Genomic DNA, 21,868 nt, shown 5'->3' on the forward strand with positions numbered 1-21,868 from the left:
GTCTTCAGTGTGTAACAGGTTAGTACAGTGGTGAACCTATAGGCCTTCAGTGTGTGACAGGTTAGTACAGTGGTGAACCTATAGGTCTTCAGTGTGTGACAGGTTAGTACAGTGGTGAACCTTCAGTGTGTGACAGGTTAGTACAGTGGTGAACCTATAGGACCTTCAGCGTGTGACTGGTTAGTACAGTGATGAACCTATAGTACCTTCAGCATGTGACAGGTTAGTACAGTGGTGAACCTATAGGTCTTCAGTGTGTGACAGGTTAGTACAGTGGTGAACCTATAGGTCTTCAGTGTGTAACAGGTTAGTACAGTGGTGAACCTATAGGCCTTCAGTGTGTGACAGGTTAGTACAGTGGTGAACCTATAGGTCTTCAGTGTGTGACAGGTTAGTACAGTGGTGAACCTATAGGACTTCAGTGTGACAGGTTAGTACAGTGGTGAACCTATAGGTCTTCAGTGTGTGACAGGTTAGTACAGTGGTGAACCTATAGGACCTTCAGCGTGTGACTGGTTAGTACAGTGATGAACCTATAGTACCTTCAGCATGTGACAGGTTAGTACAGTGGTGAACCTATAGGCCTTCAGTGTGTGACAGGTTAGTACAGTGGTGAACCTATAGACCTTCTTCAGTGTGTGAACTTCAGTGTGTGACAGGTTAGTACAGTGGTGAACCTATAGGCCTTCAGTGTGTGACAGGTTAGTACAGTGGTGAACCTATAGGTCTTCAGTGGTGAACCTATAGGTCTTCAGTGTGTGACAGGTTAGTACAGTGGTGAACCTATAGGACTTCAGTGTGTGACAGGTTAGTACAGTGGTGAACCTATAGGACTTCAGTGTGTGACAGGTTAGTACAGTGGTGAACCTATAGGACTTCAGTGTGTGACAGGTTAGTACAGTGGTGAACCTATAGGTCTTCAGTATGTAACAGGTTAGTACAGTGGTGAACCTATAGGCCTTCAGTGGTGAACCTATAGGTCTTCAGTGTGTGACAGGTTAGTACAGTGGTGAACCTATAGGTCTTCAGTATGTAACAGGTTAGTACAGTGGTGAATCTATAGGCCTTCAGTGTGTGACAGGTTAGTATAGTGGTGAACCTATAGGCCTTCAGTGTGTGACAGGTTAGTACAGTGGTGAACCTATAGGTCTTCAGTGTGTAACAGGTTAGTACAGTGGTGAACCTATAGGTCTTCAGTGTGGGACAGGTTAGTACAGTGGTGAACCTATAGGTCTTCAGTGGTAAACCTATAGGCTTTCGGTGTGTGACATGTTTGTGATTCTGAAAGGACAGCAACCATAATACCAGCACACTCATGTATGAGAGTGCACTTTTTGTCAAACAAAATGTAGCAAGCTAAAAAACCTGAGCCTAACGTTAGCTAGATAGCTACACTAACTGACTGACTGACTTTTCCCCCTCATCATTTTTCGGTGGCTATACACAGCTAGAGATGCAGGTATCATTTGGTTAGCTAGCAAGAACTTGAACAACCGTGATCGAAAATTCATTCTGGCAAATGGCTCGTTTGTTTAAAGGCCTACTGTGGCTCTGATTGGCTATAGCGCACCGGCCTGTATGACAGATGTTTTTATTCTGTTTAATTTATGGTTTTATTTACTGCAGTGTCTTAATTGTCTAAACACACGGCTGCTTTCCCACTCTATATTGCTATGGAATTTTCACAAATGCCTTAGTATACGTAATTCCCAAACATTCTAAGAATTTATGAAAATGTGAAAATGACCATAGTGGTTGCTTGTCAGATTTTTTGGGGGGTGTGTATATGAACACATTTTTAATAAGATTTCATGTTCCTAAAACGCTATCAGTTCCACACTCACATTTTTCTGGTCTTGACTCTGTCTCGGACCCCTTGTCCCCCTCCCGGTCTTGACTCAGTCCTCAACATAGGGCAGCTAACAAACAATCACAAGGTCAGGTGCTTGGGCACTAGCTAAGCACAGGCTAACTCTGGCTCTAAGATAGTCACACGGAAGCACCATACGTATTACAGCTGATCTCAGGAACTTACTGTAGCCTAGCTGCTGTTTGCTAATGATCCTAGTCATCTTGTGTGTGAAAAGATATGTTTGAAGTTTCCCTGTTTTATCATACTGATACAATTATGATAAAGTAAAATATTCATTCACTCATAAAACAGGATTGCCATTTAGGATTTACAATCATGATGTTAACCTCTGTATAACAAAGTTACACTTCTGGAGCCCACAACTCACTGTGATGTAGTCTAACCCCTAATACATGTTTTTGTTGTTTTGACAGTTGTATTGTATGTTTGTAAAATAATAATCTCACCTATATTATAATGATATTCAGTTGGCCTTTTTTTTTGGAAAGGAAATGTTTGAGTGAGAATTAAAGAGAATGAATATGAAATAAATGGAGCAAATATTGGCTCTGTCCTCAGGAGAATATAGAAAAGCTTAGAACCAAGCACACAGAGCATTTGCTTTACTTGAAACTGGTTACATTGAATTCCACAAAACCTCTTTGTTCAAGGCAGCCTTCTAAAAAGGCTGCACTTATTTATTTTAAGTTTGTCATTTAACATGTTTTTCATTCAGAACCCAAATTCAGTTCATTGGTAACTAATATGACATACTCTTAAACTACATAGCTTCTTGTCCTCTGTACTTGATCTCCCTTTGAACAAAACATTCCTTCCTTTGCACAAATTACTTATTGAAATATAACTTTTTCACTCTGAACAGCTTTTTAATGGTGCACATGTTATACCACTGCTTTGAATGTGTCATCTTTGGCCAAATATTGACAATTTACCCAGCCTTCAACGAGTCCTTGTTTAATAATATGTATTTCTAGTAACATTTGATGTATTTTACAAGTGTAGTCAAGTAAATTAATAAAAATGTTTTGCCTGGATATCTTTTAATTTTTTTAAGCATAGTGATCCTGTTAACTTGACTGAAAACGGCCAGTGATTTGCTGACCAGTATGGTTGAAGTCCAAGCACCTTACCTGAAATATATAATCAATGGTTAGAGCTACCATTGTTGACTCCCAATTCTGACTAGTATTTCTTAGGCCTACACTTATGTGAAAGTTTCAATGTAATTGAAGAGGATAGACGAGAGGAAGACAAAGCACAAGCATTTACATTCGGTGATTGCATTACCAACCAACACATTGACCAAGAGTGAATAAAACAACAGGCTGATCAGTTCATCAGTTGCAATTTAATTGTTTTGGTGTATTAAACACTTGGGAGTACCCTCCCAAAAATCCATGAACTATTCATTCTCTTAACTAAACATGTGCAGGCAGTCAAAACCTATGTGATTTATGTTGAATTTCTTACAAAGGTAAACATTCAATGCTTTTACAAGACGTTTAAAATAACAAAAACAAAACACTCTTACTTTGGAAAGTGGTAATTCACTTTTTAAAACAATATATTGCAACAAAGTGAATAAATCCAGTGTACAATGGCTCACTACTAACTATGTAACTCCCACCTGAACTGAATGTGACAAGATGAATGTTAACCCTATCAGTCCCGCGACCCCAGCAAAAATCATCTTTTAATGTATCTGACTTTAATTTATTATAAGGGCATGTCCAGCCCTGATATTTAGCCTCACAAGGGAGTGTTCTTTTCAGGACAACCAGGGCTACAAGTAGAACAAAACTATTTCACATAAAACAGTTGCATTCATGAGTTTTATTGACAAATTTCAAAAAAATGTTTTTAATCTGCCAAAGCAAAATCCTGATCAAATGAATTGATATGAATGCTGTAAGTACAGAAATTGTATGCTCACTGGTAAATGACAACTGTTTAGATTTTGTGAGAGCCACTATGTGAGCTTATTATAGACATTATGTCCTGGGATTTCCTATGATCTTCTATGTAGACCAACCCCTTACCTTCTAATGACTCTTGTGTAGGTGTTGAGCGTCATAGTTACATGCATGTGTTCGTGAGAGTCTCACCTTTTCATAAATATCTTTGAATAGTTTGTAGCTCAAATCATTCAGACTACATAGGTTTTTGTAAAAAGACTCAGCCCAGGGCCCCATTGGGATCCGCTCTTGTCTCACAAATACAGCTCTAGCTCAGCCCCCGTTAATTACACAGACGAATGGTTGGTATCTACGGATGCAGAAGAAAGACAAATCCAATGGTTCTACCCAGAAGTCAAAACGCGCCGGCGTTATAGTGGGACTGATTGTGATGATTAAATTATGTCAATCAGATAAACACGCAAATCATCTTTCAAAAAGCTAATACATAACATGCTGCCACTTTTCTAAATATAATTAATTACATTTGACCTTAAAGTAATCACAAATACTTAATTATCTGAGGTCAATCTACTCTTTAATGCTCTCAATAAACTGATAATGAAGTGCCTTTCTATAAAACAAATGACCCAGTTCAAAATGAAATATCCTATATAGGTCTATGTTTTGGATGTATATGACCTAAAGTAAACAGAGACCCTTTATACGAGACCTGTATAACACAATCAGACCTATATCATTCCACAGTCCACACCACAAGTGAGTGATATACAGTTAATGTAAAAGCATCAGCACTGCACAACATGTAACTGCCCATCTAGAAATGCTTAGAAAATTCTAGACTTCTCCATAGGACAGGACAGCTCAATCTGAAGTACAACTCAATGATCCATGTATCAGTCTTTAATCTGGCTTTCTTGTATTCTCAAGCAGACCGTGGCTGCATTTGAAAGAACATCGTCAAAGTTTCACACAATCCAGCAACGTTTGTAATCAATGCTCTTTTAGACTTCTTTTGTACTTCTAGCAATTTCGTTGCTGAAGTCATTGGTTTGGTAAGTTACTGTCGAGACACATTTTTTTCCTTTCACAGGAGTTAGTTAGCCTATTTACAAACTGATATGCTACAAATCAAGGTGGATATTCCTTGTTCATTAAAGTTCAGAGACAACACACAGAGAGAAATTTAGTACTGTACTGATGTTCTCCTACAGAACAGAAGTTTAACATCAAGATGTTGACATTCAAAACAGCTGTCACCTGAGGGTAAAGCAGATGGATTTTTTAAAACTTTCAAACGGTGTCAGTCCATGTTGCAAGACTTGCAATTATTCTATATTTTTCTGTACATCAAATAATCAAATATGTGGCAAGCAAGGCAACAATATATTGAAGCCTGGATAGTATACAATGGCGTTTGGAAATCATTTAGCCTAAACAACATATCCAACCCCCTTTTGATGTTTTGTCCTTTTAAAACGACTTTGTCTGACCAAAACAACTGACTTCCTGTGTCTGCATTTGACTTTCAGATGGGTTGCTTCAAAATGGAATGATCCTCCCATTTGCAAGAAAATGCAAGGTTAGAATATGCTTTTTAACACTTAAGTAGTAATGTTCCCATTTAAGACTAAAACGGCTATTGTACGTATCACAAATTAACAAAAATCAGCTTGGTTCTGATCAAGCAACTGATTTTCACACACTAGGTTATTGGTTTTGATATGGGTTCTGGCTAATCTGAAGAGTGACTGGCTTGCCCACTGACGTGTAGACTTTGGTTTTGTATCTCTGCTGCCCTCCCTCCACTCTCTGCACCTCAGAGCAGTATGCAGGCTTGACCTCTTGCTTGGCGTGGCTGACCTGGATGGGAATCTCTCTCTCCCTTCTAGACTGGTCTCCGCTGGGGTGGTGGTGGTGGTGGGGGGCAGCTAGGGAGAACATGCTGCCTGAGAGGTACTCTCTAAAGCGGCTGAAGAAGCCAGGGCTGCGCCTCCCCCTGGGCACCACAACAGGCCTCCCCACATTGAGCAGCACTGGATGGCCCACGACAGAGCCCCCAATCTCCCTCTGAAGCACAGAGACCTCACAGGGTCTCTCGGCAGGGGAGGGCCTGGTGTTGGAGGAGCTGTAGGTCCCCCCCTCCCTGGGAACATAGTCCTCCAACTCCTCCAGGGTGAGAACGCGACCGGCCTGGGTCAGGGTCTTAGGCTCCAGCTTCCTGGGAGGTTCCATGTTATCATCATCATCATCCGGTTCTGTGACAAAGGCCTCTTTCTGCTCCTCTAGCCAGGCCTCATCATGTTCATGGTCGTTAGGGATTAGAACAGCGGAGACCTCGCAGGCCTCTCCACTGAGTCCAGGGGCAACCTCGGACCCAGCCATGTTCTCATCCTCCTCATCATCATCCCAGGCTATAGGATGAGCCCCCTCCAGCTCGGAGCAGTTCTGCAGCTCTACCAGCTTGTTGTTGGAATTGTTGGTGTTGGGGTTCGGGGACCTCCGTGGCCGGGTGAAGGAGGGGGTGTTCGCTCGCTCCGACCCAGCTGGGGAGACCCCTCTTCTCCTGGATAGCCTGGGCGACTTGTTCACCTTGTACTCAATGATTTCCTCTACCTCCACCCACCTGTTCTCTGCGGCCCGGGCCCCAGCACCCCCCTCGGGCTCCGTGACGTACAGGGTGGGGATGGTGGTCTTCCTGCTGGCAGAAACCTGCCTCCTCTGCCTGGCCGTGCCAGTGGGGGTGGTGGGGAGATCTGGGGTGTTGGTTTCGGAGAGGTTGAACCCAGATGGAGACATGCCACGACGCTTCATACGGGTGTTCTTCACCACCGTAGTTATGGTCTCCTCTCTGTAAGGGGACACAGCACAGAGGGTGTGAAAGAGGGACAGACCTAAAAGGGTTCTTTGGCTGTCCCCATAGGAGAACCCAAAGAAGGATCATTTTTGGTTCCAGTTAGAACCATTTTTCTAAGAGTGTATTGTATGCCAGGAACAGAACAGAAGGTATGAGAGAGACAGCAGAAAGAGAGAGAACAACTTGCTGGCATGCTGTTTTCACAATAAGACTACATACAAAAGGTGTTAATTAGCGTGTACACACACACACAAAGTGGAGTCCTGTCTACTCATACAAACATGTCATGCAATGGTACATGAGTTAAGGAAAATGTGCAGACAACAAAAAGATTAACAACCATTCCCTTATGGAACCATTCCAAATGCCAGCTCCTTGGAAGTTATATTTGGCGTTGAGTGAGCCCCTCTTACACTCAGGATTGAAATACTGCCTGGCCATGCATGCAGAGGCCTAAGGAGGACACACACAAGTATGCATGCTTCTTATAGTCTGTATCATAACCTGGTCACACTTACATGATGATGGTTTTCTTTGGTGTTTTAGTCTCCTGCTCAGTGACTAGAAGGAAAGCAGGACAGGGCTTATGGAGTTAGTCAGATAAATTGATAGCTAATGTTTTGACAAAAAGACTACATCATCTAAATTGTTGATGAATTGATGGTTCATCTTTTCCTTTGTAGGAACGTGGCATACATTAAAGCATTTATTCTCTACATTTTATTAAAAACCTGACAAAAAAAGTAAATTATGAAACTAATGCACAACGGTATGTGCATGAATGGGAGTATTCCTACCTTCGATGGTGATCGCCTGCTCTCCTCTTCTAGCCACAGCAGAAGGAAGGCACAGATCAACTGCACATTTAGCACTGCCCAGTCGGTTAGACAACTGGGATCGGCAGGGAGTAGAATACATTAGGCTTACTGAAACACTGGCTTCATCTTATCAATGTAATATCTCATGAAAACAATCCTCTTTGAAGGACGTCAAGCATCCCAATAATGTAACTACTGTTACATGTTACTACTACTGTATCTCTCATTTTTCTTTTGTATTGATCATTCACACGTGATACAGCAGCAGCTATTCACACGAGGTGCTTTGCAGTCCAGTGTTTTAAAACAGTATGGAATGGTTTCCTGGACCCATATTAGGCTAGTCCTGGATTAAGAATATCTATTGAAAGTACATTTCAGTCTTGTACTAGGCTTTATTTGGCTGGGAAACCGGCCCTATTTTTTTTTTTAGCTGAGGGGTGGTGAATTAAAGGCCTACCTCACACTCGTAGTGTCCCAGGTCTCTCTCCGTAGGGCCTTTAATGACCAGCACCAGGACTCCACTACGGGACTCAGTGGAGGTCTGATACTTCTCCTGGTCAGTCAGCAGCCTGCCCTCCTTGAACCATCTGTTCAGGGACAGGCATGAAATTACATTTTGAGATAATATGAATTACCTTACACATACCTATTTATTAGCTTATACAGTATATTAACTATTAAGAATGGGCAACATTATGAGCACAGTATGAAGAAGCAAATGGCACAGTCCACTGTCACTAAAAAATTGTCAGTTTAAAAAGCCTAGGAGACAGGTGTGGTGTAGTGTACCTGATCTTGGGGCTGGGGGCGCTTTGGATGGTGCAGGAAAACTGAGCATCCTCACCAACGATTAAGACAGCATTCCTCATCTTGTTGACGAAACGAGGAGGCACTAAAACACACAATTGTTACTCTTGAAAACAGGCTTATTTTTTTATAAGATCAACATTCCTCCCAGACAATTTAGATTCTTGGAATTGTAGATTTTTCCCAAAGCAAAGTATCAATCACTTTTACTTTTGACATGTACACTAAGTGCACAAAACATTAGGAACTCCATCCTAATATTGAGTTGGACCCCCTTTTGCCCTCAGAACAGCCTCGATTTATCGGGGCGTGGACCCTACAAGGTATCGAAAGTGTTCTACAGGGATACTGGCCCATGTTGACTCCAATGCCTCTCACAGTCGTGTCAAGTTCACAGGATGTCCTTTGGGTTGTGGACCATTCTTGATACACACAGAAAACTGCTGAGCATGAAAAACCCAGCAGCATTGCAGTTCTTGACACACTCAAACCGGTGTTCCTAGCACCTACTACCATAAGCCGTTCAAAGGAACCTAAATCACCATCTGAATGGCACACAATCCATGTCTCAAGGCTTAAAAATCATTCTTTATCCTGTCTCCTCCCCTTCATCTACACTGATTTGATTGAAGTGGATTTAATAAGTGACATCAATAAGGGATCATAGCTTTCACCTGGATTCAACTGGTCAGTCTATGTTATGGAAAGAGCAGGTGTTCCTAATGTTTTGGACACTCATTGTATGTCAATGATTCTTATGAGTAGGGTCTGGGTGTGCACTATGTTCACTTTCACAGTTCAAGCCTAATGTTGGTGTCATTTCCCCTCTGTAATAAAGACTGACCTTGGACAGTGATCTTTCCCAGTGTGCTGGCGTTGCCTGCTGTGCTAGTGGCGAAACACATGTACTGTCCAGAGTCATCAGCCGTCATGTTGTCCAGGATCAGGGTGCAGGAACCGTCAGGGTCCTCGATGATGATGTGGTGAGGGTCGGCCTCCACTGCCCGCCCGTCTGTCGCCAGAGGAGGAAACAGTTTTAACATAGGAGGTGTTTCTACCTCAAAAACATTAACAGGGTATGGGCTATGTAGATAAAAACAAACATGCACTGTATGCACAGCTATTGCGTTTCGCACAGCGGTCTCGATGGTGTGTCTCATACCCTTGTACCAGGTGACCACAGGTTTGGGTACTCCAGTAACCTTGCAGGCCAGTTTCACCGTCTGTCTCAGCTCCGCTGTGCAGTCAGCCAGAAGCTCATCAAAGTCAGGCATACCTGGACAGATAGAGAGATGTATTTACACATCAATCAATCCTGAGTGGAGAGATGACACATTTTATGCAATTACAGATTCAATTATAGTATGCAATTTCATAGTATGTAAAAATTACTTGTTTGATAGTAAAGGTTAGATCACAATATGCTTTGTAAAACTTGTCTCTGTTTGTCTGGTGGATCTGAGTGAATATATGTGTGTCAGACTCACTCCAGGCAGGCATGGTGTAGCGCTGCTGCAGTTCCCTGAAGTCTCGCAGCCAGGAGTTCTTGATGATGACGGTGCGAGCCTGAAGCGTGTACTTCCTGACAGAGTCCTCACGCTCGTGCCAGATCTCAAATGCCCGGTCATCACCCTCCACTGTCTCATTCACATCTATGTTGTTCAGCTAGGGAGGGAGACAGACAGAGAAACAGTAGTTATCCTCAAGACTATGATTCACTTTATTTATTTATCTCTTAGGAAATTATTTTTATGTCATAGGAAGTGTGACATTGATGATATATTCTCTCCAGCAGCAATCTATTTCTATGCCAACCCTGAACAACAGATTGGAATTGTCTGGTGTTTAGAGTTGACTAATTCTTTAGTGACTTGTTTCAGTGGATAGACATGCTGAGTTACATCTGGAGTTTTTAGAAAGAGCAATGAAGAGAGTCTTACCTTCATCATGTTCTTAAAGACGTAGCCCTGGGTGTCTGTGTTGGTGTCTCTCTTGGATTTGCAGATGATCACATAGTTTTTGAAGAGGAACGCATGTCGATGGTGACCTCTGGAGGAGGACCTTACCCCAGGTGCACCCTCCCACACCATGAAGGGTCCCTGTCACAAAACACAACACCATCACATCACAAAGTTAGTTGAAAATCCTCAAGAATATGGTCGAATTCACTAGCCACCAAATGGAAGCAAATGGATTTTGGTTATTCACCTGTCTGATGGGCTCCCCCAATACATCCAGAGTTGCAGGGTAGTTCTCTATCATGGAGACGTGGTGTGTGTTCTCTGAACGCTGAGGCAGTGATGAAACCATGGCATAGGCCTCCTCCAGCAGGCAGCAGTTCTGACCGTTCCTGGCCTTGTTCCTGATCAGCTCCTACAGTCAAAGAAATGGGCACAACGATTTAAGATAATAATAATAACACTAATATTTAAACAAGATTATATAACATAAAAACACATGACAATTTAGGCTCTGGTGCATTAATTCCTAGTGTGTGAACAAGAACAAAGAATACCCAATTTACCGTGTTAAACTCTCACCTTGAGCAAGGCCTTGTACTTCTGGATTCTGTCCAGAGGTTTCTGTAGGTAGGCGTTGATGCTCAGTACAGGACCTTCAGCAGGGTCAGCACTGGCCTGTTCTTTGTCTGTGTATTCCTGTGACAAAGACAACAGGGTTTAGAAACATGGCCATTACTAGCCTTACATCAGTCAGCCATCATAGACTTACACATTAATGACCACTTGTGCTAACAGTATTTGTGAAGGATTCACTTACCTTGAAGAAGCGGTGTACGGTCTTGTCACTGATAGCGGCCTCTGCCGTTTGCTGGCCTACGAGGTACTGGAGGTACTTCTCAAAGCCCTCGCCACTCCTCAGGAAGCGCATGGCCACGTCGTCATCAGTGTCGCAGTGGCTCAACTTAGGGAGCATGGACCTGCACATGACACAGTATGGGGTCAATTCATTCAGCAGCTTTGTGAGAAATGTAATTATTACCAGTATATTTAAGCAATAAACCCAGAGGTGGTGTGATATGTTTAAGCAATAAGACCCGAGGGGGTGTGGTATATGGCCAATATACCAAGGCTAAGGACTGTTCATTCTCTCAATGCAAAACAGAGTGCCTGGACACAGCCCTTAGCCGTGGTATATATAGTACCTCAAACCCCCAGAGGTGCATAAACTGGTTACCAATGTAATTGTAAAAATAAATGTTTTGTCATACCCATGGTATACGGTCTGATATACCATGGCTGTCAGCCAATCAGCACTCAGGGCTCAAACCACCCAGTTTATATAATGGCCAATATATCACGGCTATGGGTTGTTCTTACGCAAACCGTAGGCATGAAGCAAACTCCAGAGGTGACTTATTGCTTTTACAAACCGGTTACCAAGATAAATAGAAAAGTAAAAAATATACTGAACAAAAATATAAATGCAATATGCAACAATTTCAAAGATTTTACTGAATTACAGTTCACATAAGGAAATGAATCAATTGAAATAGGCCCTAATCTATGTATTTCACATAACTGGGACTACAGATATTCGTTTGTTGGTCACTGGTACCTTAAAAAAAAGGTAGGGGCGGTGGATCAGAAAACCAATCAGTATCTGGTGTGACCACCATTTTTCTCATGCAGCGCTAAACATTTCCTTCGTGTAGAGTTGATCAGGCTGTTGATTGTGGAATGTTGTCTCACGCCTCTTCAATGGCTCTGCGAAGTTGCTGGATTTTGGTGGGAACTGGAACACGCTGTCACACACGTCAAATCCCAAGCATCCCAAACATGCTCAATAGGTGACATGTCTGGTGAGTATGCATGCCATGGTAGAACTGGGACATTTTCAACTTCCAGGAAATGTGTACAGATCCTTGTGACATGAGGCCATACCTTATTATGCTGAAACAAAGTGATGGCGGTGGATGAATGGTACGAAAATGGGCCTCAGGATCTCGTCACGGTATTGATGTGCATTCAAATTGTCATTGATAAAATGCAATTGTTCTTGTTGTCTGTAGCTTATGCCTGCCCATACCATAACCTCACCATCACCATGGGGCACTGTTCACAACGTTAAATCAGCAAACAGCTCACCCACACAATGCTATACATGTGATTTGCAGTTGTGAGGCATGTTGGACGTACTACCAAATTCTCTAAAATGACGTTGGCGACGGCTTATGGTAGAGAAATTAACATTCAATTATCTGGCAATAGCTCTGGTGGACATTCCTGCAGTCAGCAGGCCAATTGTACACCACCTCAAAACTCAAAACATCTGTGGCATTGTGTTGTGTGGCCTTTTATTGTGCCCAGCACAATGGTGCACTTGTATAAATTGTATTTATTAAGGATCCCATTAGCTGCTGCCAATGCAGCAGCTACCCTTCCTGGGGTCCAGCAAAATTAAGGCAGTTACAGTATATACAATTAGAAATATTACATGACATTACATTATGCTTAATCAGCTTCTAATATGCCACACCTGTTAGGTGGATGGATAATCTTGGCAAATGAGAAATTCTCACTAACAGGGATGTAAACAAATGTGTGCACAAAGTTTGAGAGAAATAATGTTTTTGTGTGTGTGAACATTTTTGGGGATCTTTTATTTCAGCTCATGAAACATGGGACCAACACTTTACATGTTGCGTTTATATTTTTGTTTAGTGTAATTTTATGTAATACCTGTGGTATATTGTCTGATATACTCACAGCTGGAATGCTGTTTCATCTGTTGGGTTCTGACTTTGACATGAAAACATTAAATATAATTTTTCATGTCACTGGAGGAGAGAGGGGAATGTGGAATGTTTACATTCTACCAGGATATGTTATTGTCAGACATTAGGGATCCTATGGGAGGAGTTGGGGAGGAGTGAGGAATTTGGGCAGAGGTCAGGTTAGAAGAAGTAGGGAATAACATACATCACAAATCTTCTGCATAGTAACAGAGGTGTATTGGCTGTTCAGATGTGTAAGGAGGGGCTCAGCATAGGAGAAAGGATTAAATACTAGTGCTTGTGTGGATATGATTTGTCTTATGCAGCTGTATGACCCAGTGGGTGAATAAACTTGGTTTGAGCTTTAATAAGAGTCTGAGTTTTTTTACTGTGTTTATTTAGAAACTAACACATCCAATCAGCATCCAGAACCCAAACTACCCAGTTTATAAGTGGTATATACAGAGTGTACAAAACATTACAAACACCTTCCTAATATTCAGTTGTACCCCCATTTGCCCTCAGAACAGCCACAATTCGTTAGTGCATGGACTCTACAAGGTGTCAAAAGCGTTCCACAGGGATGCTGGCCCATGTTGACTCAATGCTTCCCACAGTTGTATCAAGTTGGCTGAATGTCCTTTGGGTGGTGGATCATGTTTGAGACACACGGGAAACTGTTGAGTGTGAAAAACCCAGTAGCATTGCAGTTCTTGATACACTTAAACCAGTGTGCCTGGCACCTACTACCATACCCCGTTCAAAGACACTCAAATATTTTGCCTTGCTCATTCACCCTCTGAATGGCACACATACACAATCCATGTCTCAATTGTCTCAAGGCTTATGTCTCAATTGTCTCAAAATAACCCCTTCATCTACACTGATTGAAGTGGATTTAACAAGTGACATCAATAAGGGATCATAGCTTTCAGGTGGATTCACCTGGTCAGTCTATGTTATGGAAAGAGCAGGTGTTCCTAATGTTTTGTAATGGTATGGTATTATATAATGACAAAACATCAATGCAATAGAAACAGTTAGGTCATTTCTGAAGCATACATACAAGCCTTATAAAGGGTTTATGAAAGCTTCATTAATCCTTAAAAGTTTAAGTTTGTTTGAAGACGGGCCAAAAAAACAGTCAGTGGTACTTACTCGCTGTGGAAGGCCTTGATCTCGTTGATGTTCCTGAATATGGCCTCCTTCTGGCTGGTGACGTCAGATGGGGTGTCAGGGCTCTCCACTTGCTTGATGTGGTGGGAGGTGAAGAAGTCCATCTCTTTGACAAACTCTGCCTCGCTGTTGATCATGTCTTGAATCAGTTGGCTGAGGATGACAGAGTATTGTGGTTACTATGGGGTGTCGTTGAGTGTGGTGGTGTTTCTTGCTTGTGCATGCAGAGCCGAATCCTAACTATCTTCTTGTTTGTTTGTTTTTTACATTCATTCTCGAATCAAATCAAATGTATTTGTAAAGCCCTTCTTACATCAGCTGATGTTACAAAGTGCTGTACAGAAACCCAGCCTAAAACCCCAAACAGCAAGCAATGCAGGTAAGAAGCACCTGCATTGATTTCACACAAATCATCTTGATTTGTGTGAAAGTCAGAGTTGCATGGCAGTCTGATCTCAGTTTAAGTTTTGGCCATAATAGAAGAGAGTGTGAGAAGTTCTAGAAGCTCTCGACTCACAGTAGTCTCTTCTTGTACTCTCCTTCTGAGACCTCTTCTCCACCTCCCTCTGGGATGTCACCAGCAACATCAGACAGCTAGAACACAAAGGTTTAATATAACATTAAGAACACAATAACTTTTAACTAAAATAGGATCAAGAGAGTAGAGGTCGATGTACAATATTGGTGCTAAAGCAATTACTTTGATCTTCAAACACACCTTGAGTTTTTTATCCAGGTAGGCAGGTGAGACCCAGCCTTGTCGGGATGGGGTGGTTTTTGTGGGTTTGGTCCGGACCAGCCATTTGAGTGGATGTGCCGAGTCCAGAACCTCAACATACTGGCCCTCCTTCAGGGAAATTGTATCTTTGTTGGGGATGGTGGGGTTGTAGTCAGCCGTAGCCACATAGATGTCAAACATCTGTAGAAGGAGTCGAACATCAGACACAAAGTTTTGTCTATAAGAGCTTGCAGAGTGACTTGGATGAAAAAACATAATTGTATTTATACGAGATTTGCCCAGAACTGGGTTTGCTGGTGATGCAGGCCAGGTGAGGCCCTTTTCTGCATTAGGAGCTGAAAGGAATAAGTCAAGTAAGTAGTCTGCAAATCCAGTCAAAAATATAAGAATTTTTTTTACTCATTAGAGAGGACCCAGTTTGAGTGATGTGATACTGAGGTGTTCCAAACAAAGAACAAGAATGACAGATCCTTTTATATAGTTCTATACCTCTCCCCTGGCATCAGGGTCGTCAGACTCAGAGGAGGAATCAGCGAGAATGGAGCCGGGGCGAGAGCGACCGTGGTGTGGTGAGGCGGAGGGTGTCTTGGTCTCGTCGTCACTGTCGCCTCCCGGGACACGTAGTGAGGCTGGGTCAGAAAGGGGAAGGGGTTCAGAGGGAGACAGCCAGGAGAGCATACAGTACACACACACACACACACACACACACACACACACCCACACACACACCTCAACATATCACAGTATATACAGGTAACTGCCAAAATAAAGGAAACACCTACATTAAGTGTCAATAGTATCCTTCATTTACACAAGTGTTTCCTTTATTTTGGCAGTTACCTACACATAGGCCTAATAATACTGTACACACATTTATAGAAAGGTGAAATTGGCCACTGAAACATCCACAGACCACCTGGAATGTGTAGCTTTGGCTTCTTGACCCGTAAAATGAATATTATACCTGGCATAACACAATTAATTATCAAGATTCCTCAGAAGGTTAGCTAAACTACACATTAGTGCCATCAACAGTTTTGCTGCTACTGCACAAGTTATTTGATTAAATAGTTTTCACTATTACAAACTAGTTAGAACACTAGATGCATGCATAAGAAAGATACTGTACAAATAAGATGTGGTGTCTTATTAAGTTGTGTCCATACATGACTGAGTGCAGGCATGTATTCCAGCTATATACTATCCGGAGTATCACTTCAAAGCCATTTTAATCATGTGCTCAGGTAAGCACTGCTTTGCCAAGACACAACTTCTACTAATGCATCAAATAAATATCATGGAGCACAAAAACAGAAAGGGAGAAATGTTTGACCAGGTATATATATTCTTTGTTATACTGAAATGGCAGCAGAATAATGGAACTGATTTAATGATAGTTTTGTCCCCCACTATACAATGGAATCTTGACCATTTTGTTTCAAAATGTTTAAATGTGTCTTGAACGGTGAAATACTGTATGTTAATGTCATCTCCACAAGTCATCATCGCCAGTGATAGCCAAGATATTCTTACTGTCGTGCAACACGAACAGAGGGACGCCATTTTCTGACCCCTTGTTTCATGTCAAGTAGTACTCCTCTTTTAAATTCAGTCAATCCAATCCAAGTCAGACAGCTAGAGACAGATGCAGAGAGGAGGACATATAACATAAGAGGAGACTCACTAACTTGTGTAAAGGATGTCTGGTTTTTAGTGAGAGTAGCTGAGATCTTTATGTACTGTGGATACATACTGGAGGCTTTGGGCCATGATTTCATCCACTGGAGCACTTGATGGTTCTGTGTGCTGTCTGAATAACAAATTAACGATTGGATGAGTGCATGTGAGTGAATTAATGGATGGAGGGCTGAAGGATGATGAAATGAAGTAATGACAATCCATATCTGTCGGTCGTAGGGGAGGACAAGGTGTAGGAATCCACATACATGTATTGCTCAAAACACAAGCAGAACAAGTATTAGTGAGTGAGAAGAAAGAGATCAAAGTATACTTAATTATATGAACATAAAGAAAATGGCGAGCAGCAAGAGGCAATGTGCATGACATTTTCTTTGAGCCGTTCATTCTTAAAGCCTGCATGAAGCTCTATTAGTAACTGACATCCACAGTCGCAGTGGTGTATCTGTATCCAACAAACGCTGGTGTGTTAGTTGGCCCTTTGCCTGATGTACTGCATGTGGGATGAGAGAAACTTGTCATAACGTTACATAAACGGTGATGAAGTGTTATGACAGATAGCTTATAGTGTTTATGACAGCATTACAAAGGTTATGTATATATACAATTTGAATTTAGACTTGATCAATGGCAATATTAGAGACATATACATATATATATTTTATTATGCTATTAAAACACTATAATAACCTTTCTGTATTAGCATAGACAAGCAGATTCAAATGTTTTAGCCTGCAATAAAAGCACAGACTGTAAAATACACCAGGATGTATTTGACCATTATATCCCCATTTACCAGATATTAATTTTACATTACTTTAATCTATTCCAGAAGTCATTATAAGTTACATGTAAAAATCGAAATAAATTTGCATCAAATCACAAAGTGTATTTACTTGATCTTAAATCAACACAGAGTGGAAGAACATTTCTTTAAATCAAATAAGAAAATGTTCTAACTGCCCTATTTTGGACCTTTGATGGAACAGCCCATGACACATTTTCACTCACCTTGGCTGATCTTGGCAGATACCATTTCCGTGATCTGGGAGGTGAGCTTCATAAGGAACTCTTCTGTTCCAACTTCACCTAGATACTGCATTTTTCCTCTACCAACATCTTCGTCTGGAGGGCTGATAGTAATCCCCAGAGGGATTGTGGTCTCTTCCTTTGGCCGTGGTGCTACAACAGAAAGCAGATAATACATTAGGAATGTTTCACATTAGAACTTGCTGTCTGCCACGCATATACTACATGAATTTATATTATGTATGATTAGAAAAGCATGTGTCAGTATGTTTTGCTGTTTCTCTAATATGTATTGTGGACTCAAGAAATGTTGCTATTGTTACAGCTAATGGGGATCCAAACAAACCAAGTACAGTATATCGTTCAGTTTCTCACCATCCTCCACTTCAAATTGGGCAGTGCAAATGGACTGTCCGGCCCTGTTGGTGGCGATGCAGGTGTATGTGCCTGCATGCTTAGAGCCCACATCCATCAGGATGAGACTGTGTTGGCGCCCTGAGCTGGCCACCTTGTAGCCCTTAGTGTCTGGCTTGATCCACAACACGTCCTCAGCAGACTCCTCTTTCAACCACGTCACCATTGGTGTGGGAGAACCTTGGAGAGCAGACATATAGATAGTGGGTCTTGGGAATTCACATGGTGTATGATGAATAGTCTTATCAAACAGTAGTCTGTGGACTCGCAGGCATGTCTGTATGATAAATGACAATCTCTCATAGGACACGTTACTGATTCTGGGTCTGCTCCTCTGACTTGGTCAACTCTCAGCCAAGGTTGAAAGATATACTGTACTGTTACTGCGGCTATAGAAACCAATTACTACATGCCAAAACAATCTGAGGTTGAAGTTGTTGTTTCTCTAGCTTAGCGTCACACTACAAAGCAAAAACGTACACATATATTATAATTAATAAATAAGGACCGAGGGTATGTGGTACATGGCCAATATATCACGGCTAAAGGCTGTTCTTAGGCATGAAACAAATTACCAAGTTTATAACATGTTTTATAAACCGGGTGGTTTGAGCCCTAAATGAGAATCGGCTAACAGCAGTGTTATACCACAGGTATGACAAAACATTTACTGCTAAAATCAGTTTATAATAGTAATAAGGCACCTTGGGGGTTTGTGGTATATGCCCAAAATATACCACGGCTAAGGGCTGTGTCCAGACACTCCGCGTTGTGATGTGCATAAGAACAGCCCTTAGCCGTGGTATATTGGCCATATACTGTACAACCCCTCCACGTGCCTTATTGCTTAAATATACCATCATTATATATGAGTTTAGTGTTGTTGATAGATACCTTCCACTCTGACAGACATGGTGACGCTGGCTCCCTGTTTCACCTTCCTGTTGCTGAACCTCTCCAGGAAGCGGGGCGGCACCAGAGGCACCTTGGGATCTAGGAAGTAAACATGGGTATAGAAAAGCGTCATCATTACGTAGCTCAAAATTCAGAACAATGTGACATGCTATAGGCAACAGTGCAAGCAGTAATGAATGAATAAATTAATTAATCAATGAATATTATAAAATCATAATTAAATACCGTGCTTCTCTACAGGCGTAAGCTCTCCTGGACCTGTTGAGTGGGTAACCATTAATTATTTAGTAAATACAAGAATGTTATGTTGTGTATACAATAACACACATATCATAATGCAGACTAAATACATCATCCTAAGTAGAAGACAGGAATCCATCTCAATATAAACCTTTCAGTCATGAGTAGACCTACCTAGAACCAGCAGCCTAGCAGAGGAGTATGCCGTTCCAGCAGCGTTGCTGATGTAGGCAGAGTACTCTCCTGTGTCCTCCCTCTTCACCTCCAGGACTTCCAGGCTGTGGGTATCTCGCTTGTCCAGCAGCAGGATCCTGTCTGAGGAACGCAGCGGGTGGCCGTCCTTGAACCAGTACACCCTTGGACTAGGGAACCCTGGGAAATATCAACAAAGAGTAAGCAACTCACTTAGTTATTGACCCTGGGGGCAGAAATAATAAATTGCCTCCGACTTACCTGCCCTGGGGGCAGTAGTTTTTACACTGCTGCTACTCATTGTTTATTATCTATGCATAGTCTATTTACAAATGACCTTGACTAACCTGTACCCCCGCACATTGACTCGGTACCGGTACCCCCTGTATTTAGCCTCTTTATCTAATATCCTTGAGTTACTTTTAGATTTTATTGTATTTTTTACAAAAAAAAATTAGTAAATATTTTCTTAACTCTATTTCTTGAACTGCGTTGTTGGTTAAGGGCTTGTAAGCAATCATTTTGGTGCATGTGACAAATAAAATTAGATTTTAGTGTTTACTTGGCTTTTTTACCAGATCTAGGTACACATGACTCTAGTTAAATCTTCTCTATTTAAGTTATCGACCTCTGAAGGAACTGAGCAGAGACAACTTAGTCTAGCAGGGTATGATTAATGCAGGGGAGGTGGAGAGTAACCCACAGACCAACCTTTGACTTTCAGCTGCATCTTAGCGATGGGTGAACCTGGGCTGACGTGCACATCATGGAGCTCATCCAGTACTTGTGGCATCTGCTCATCCTCTACCACAGACTCAAAGGCTTCCGTTTCCCTGAGGGGAGAGGACAGGAAGTTAGCAAAGCTGTCAGTAAAGAAGTAACATGACCAGAGAAACGTTTGAGGTCCTATTAGGAATCAGGATTCCATGGTAAAGAAGGTTGCATTCAAAGTCAAAGGGCTTGTAAACTCTGAGTTGTCTCATTCACCTAGACATGTAGCCCTTGGCACTGATATAGGAGCCGGTCTCAGTGGCATCAGCTGCAGTATCGTAGTCTGAGCTGCAAGACACTGAGGAAAGAGAGATGCATTACACAATTACTCTCAAAATAACATGGATGAGGATATCCTATGCATACAGTCAACCAAGCAACCAACTAAATACCCAAATAATCAACGAAATAAACAACGAAATAACCAAAAGAACCAACGACAAAAACAACATAACTAACAAATTAACAAACAAAATAACCAACCTACCAATCAATATTATATGTTCTGTACTCACTGTCGACCCTGAGCTCAGCCTTGGTGGCAGCGATGCCGCTGGTGTTCTCAGCCATACAGCGGTAGACGCCCATGTCAGAGTGCAGCACGGTGGTGATGATGAGCTGGTGGCAGCCCTCCTGGTCCTCGTTGATCATGTAGTGGTCGTTCTCCTCCAGCAGCTTACCATCCTTGAACCAACGCACACTGGGTGGAGGCTTCCCAATCACCACGCAGTCAAAGCTGACTGGGTAACCGTCTGGCACGTCCTGGCTCTGGAGTTCAGTCAGGAAGACTGGGGCCGCTGGGGGGGAGACCGGGACAATCAGTTAGGCACAACAATAAATTAGGAGCTTTTATTCATTATGCAGGGGATTAATTTCACTGGTATTCCATGTGTAATTATTACTGACCAGGATTATCTATATATATTTTTTTATAATTAGCTTTTACAGTACAAAAAAAGCACAGATATAAAAGGGCGTAAAGGCAGGCAGTGCAACATGAGGATTATTGGATGGAAAGGATTGTATCAATACTAGAATGGAGTGGGTCAAGGAGAGCAAAGACAAACATATTTAAAACTGAGGACTACGGCAGGGCAGAACCGCATGAGGAGAAATGGAGGGTAAGTGTGAATAGAACAATAGTATGGATATATAGTGTCAATACTGGAAAGAAGTGGGTAAAAAGAAATTGAAGCAACCATTAAATTACCGCAAAGACAAACAAACAAATGTTTGGGACATAACTGAGGACACATGCCACTACATCAAAACAAACATACCAAATGAAGACACACACTGATATGACTGAAAGACAAACTGTTTGGACAAGAGAAAATGAACATTAGGTCACACACGAAGACAGAAAAGGTAATGTAGTATGACCACATGGAACACACAATACACCATGAAAAGCAAGATGAAAGCCTGGATGAGGACAATTTGACAATTTATTTAGCAAGTACACACGTAACGTCTTAGCTAACAAGCAAAGGCTCCTGTTAATGTTTGGAATTTAAACACATTGAAACATGTATTTATATTATTCAAGCAAAATAAATTACATGTACATTACTTCAATGTCAAAGGCATTAGTCTTTTTGTGATTTAACTGGTTAATTTTGATTACTAATTAGAATGGTGGACAAAATGACTTAGTATAACCGATAGAGATACAATAAATACCT

General features: G+C 41.7%; 1 protein-coding gene and 2 long non-coding RNA genes across 3 annotated transcripts in view; 1 reads left to right on the forward strand and 2 right to left on the reverse strand.

Annotated features, from left to right (window-relative positions):
- Nucleotides 1–25: 25 nt before the first annotated feature.
- On the reverse strand, nt 26–212 carry LOC135512440 (uncharacterized). The gene is made up of 2 exons (XR_010451413.1): nt 121–212; nt 26–86 (listed from the first exon to the last, which is right to left on the reverse strand). It is a non-coding gene; the product is annotated as an uncharacterized LOC135512440 (long non-coding RNA).
- On the forward strand, nt 126–2,907 carry LOC135512434 (uncharacterized). The gene is made up of 2 exons (XR_010451412.1): nt 126–600; nt 660–2,907. It is a non-coding gene; the product is annotated as an uncharacterized LOC135512434 (long non-coding RNA).
- Nucleotides 2,908–3,205: 298 nt separating this feature from the next.
- The window catches only part of LOC135506956 (obscurin-like), an 81,486-nt gene continuing 62,823 nt past the window's right edge, over nt 3,206–21,868 (reverse strand). The window contains 25 exon segments of the mRNA XM_064926397.1: nt 3,206–6,640; nt 7,165–7,207; nt 7,444–7,537; nt 7,925–8,054; nt 8,257–8,359; nt 9,119–9,286; nt 9,437–9,550; nt 9,762–9,939; nt 10,215–10,373; nt 10,483–10,647; nt 10,815–10,931; nt 11,053–11,212; nt 14,168–14,338; nt 14,703–14,779; nt 14,904–15,104; nt 15,414–15,553; nt 16,678–16,734; nt 17,634–17,804; nt 18,027–18,245; nt 18,960–19,058; nt 19,206–19,238; nt 19,395–19,592; nt 20,124–20,245; nt 20,400–20,481; nt 20,699–20,980. Coding sequence (XP_064782469.1) covers nt 5,500–6,640; nt 7,165–7,207; nt 7,444–7,537; nt 7,925–8,054; nt 8,257–8,359; nt 9,119–9,286; nt 9,437–9,550; nt 9,762–9,939; nt 10,215–10,373; nt 10,483–10,647; nt 10,815–10,931; nt 11,053–11,212; nt 14,168–14,338; nt 14,703–14,779; nt 14,904–15,104; nt 15,414–15,553; nt 16,678–16,734; nt 17,634–17,804; nt 18,027–18,245; nt 18,960–19,058; nt 19,206–19,238; nt 19,395–19,592; nt 20,124–20,245; nt 20,400–20,481; nt 20,699–20,980 — 4,424 coding nt within the window. The 3' untranslated portion in view covers nt 3,206–5,499.

The sequence above is a fragment of the Oncorhynchus masou genome, chromosome 3 (assembly GCF_036934945.1).
Source record: "Oncorhynchus masou masou isolate Uvic2021 chromosome 3, UVic_Omas_1.1, whole genome shotgun sequence".
Lineage (NCBI taxonomy): Eukaryota > Metazoa > Chordata > Actinopteri > Salmoniformes > Salmonidae > Oncorhynchus > Oncorhynchus masou.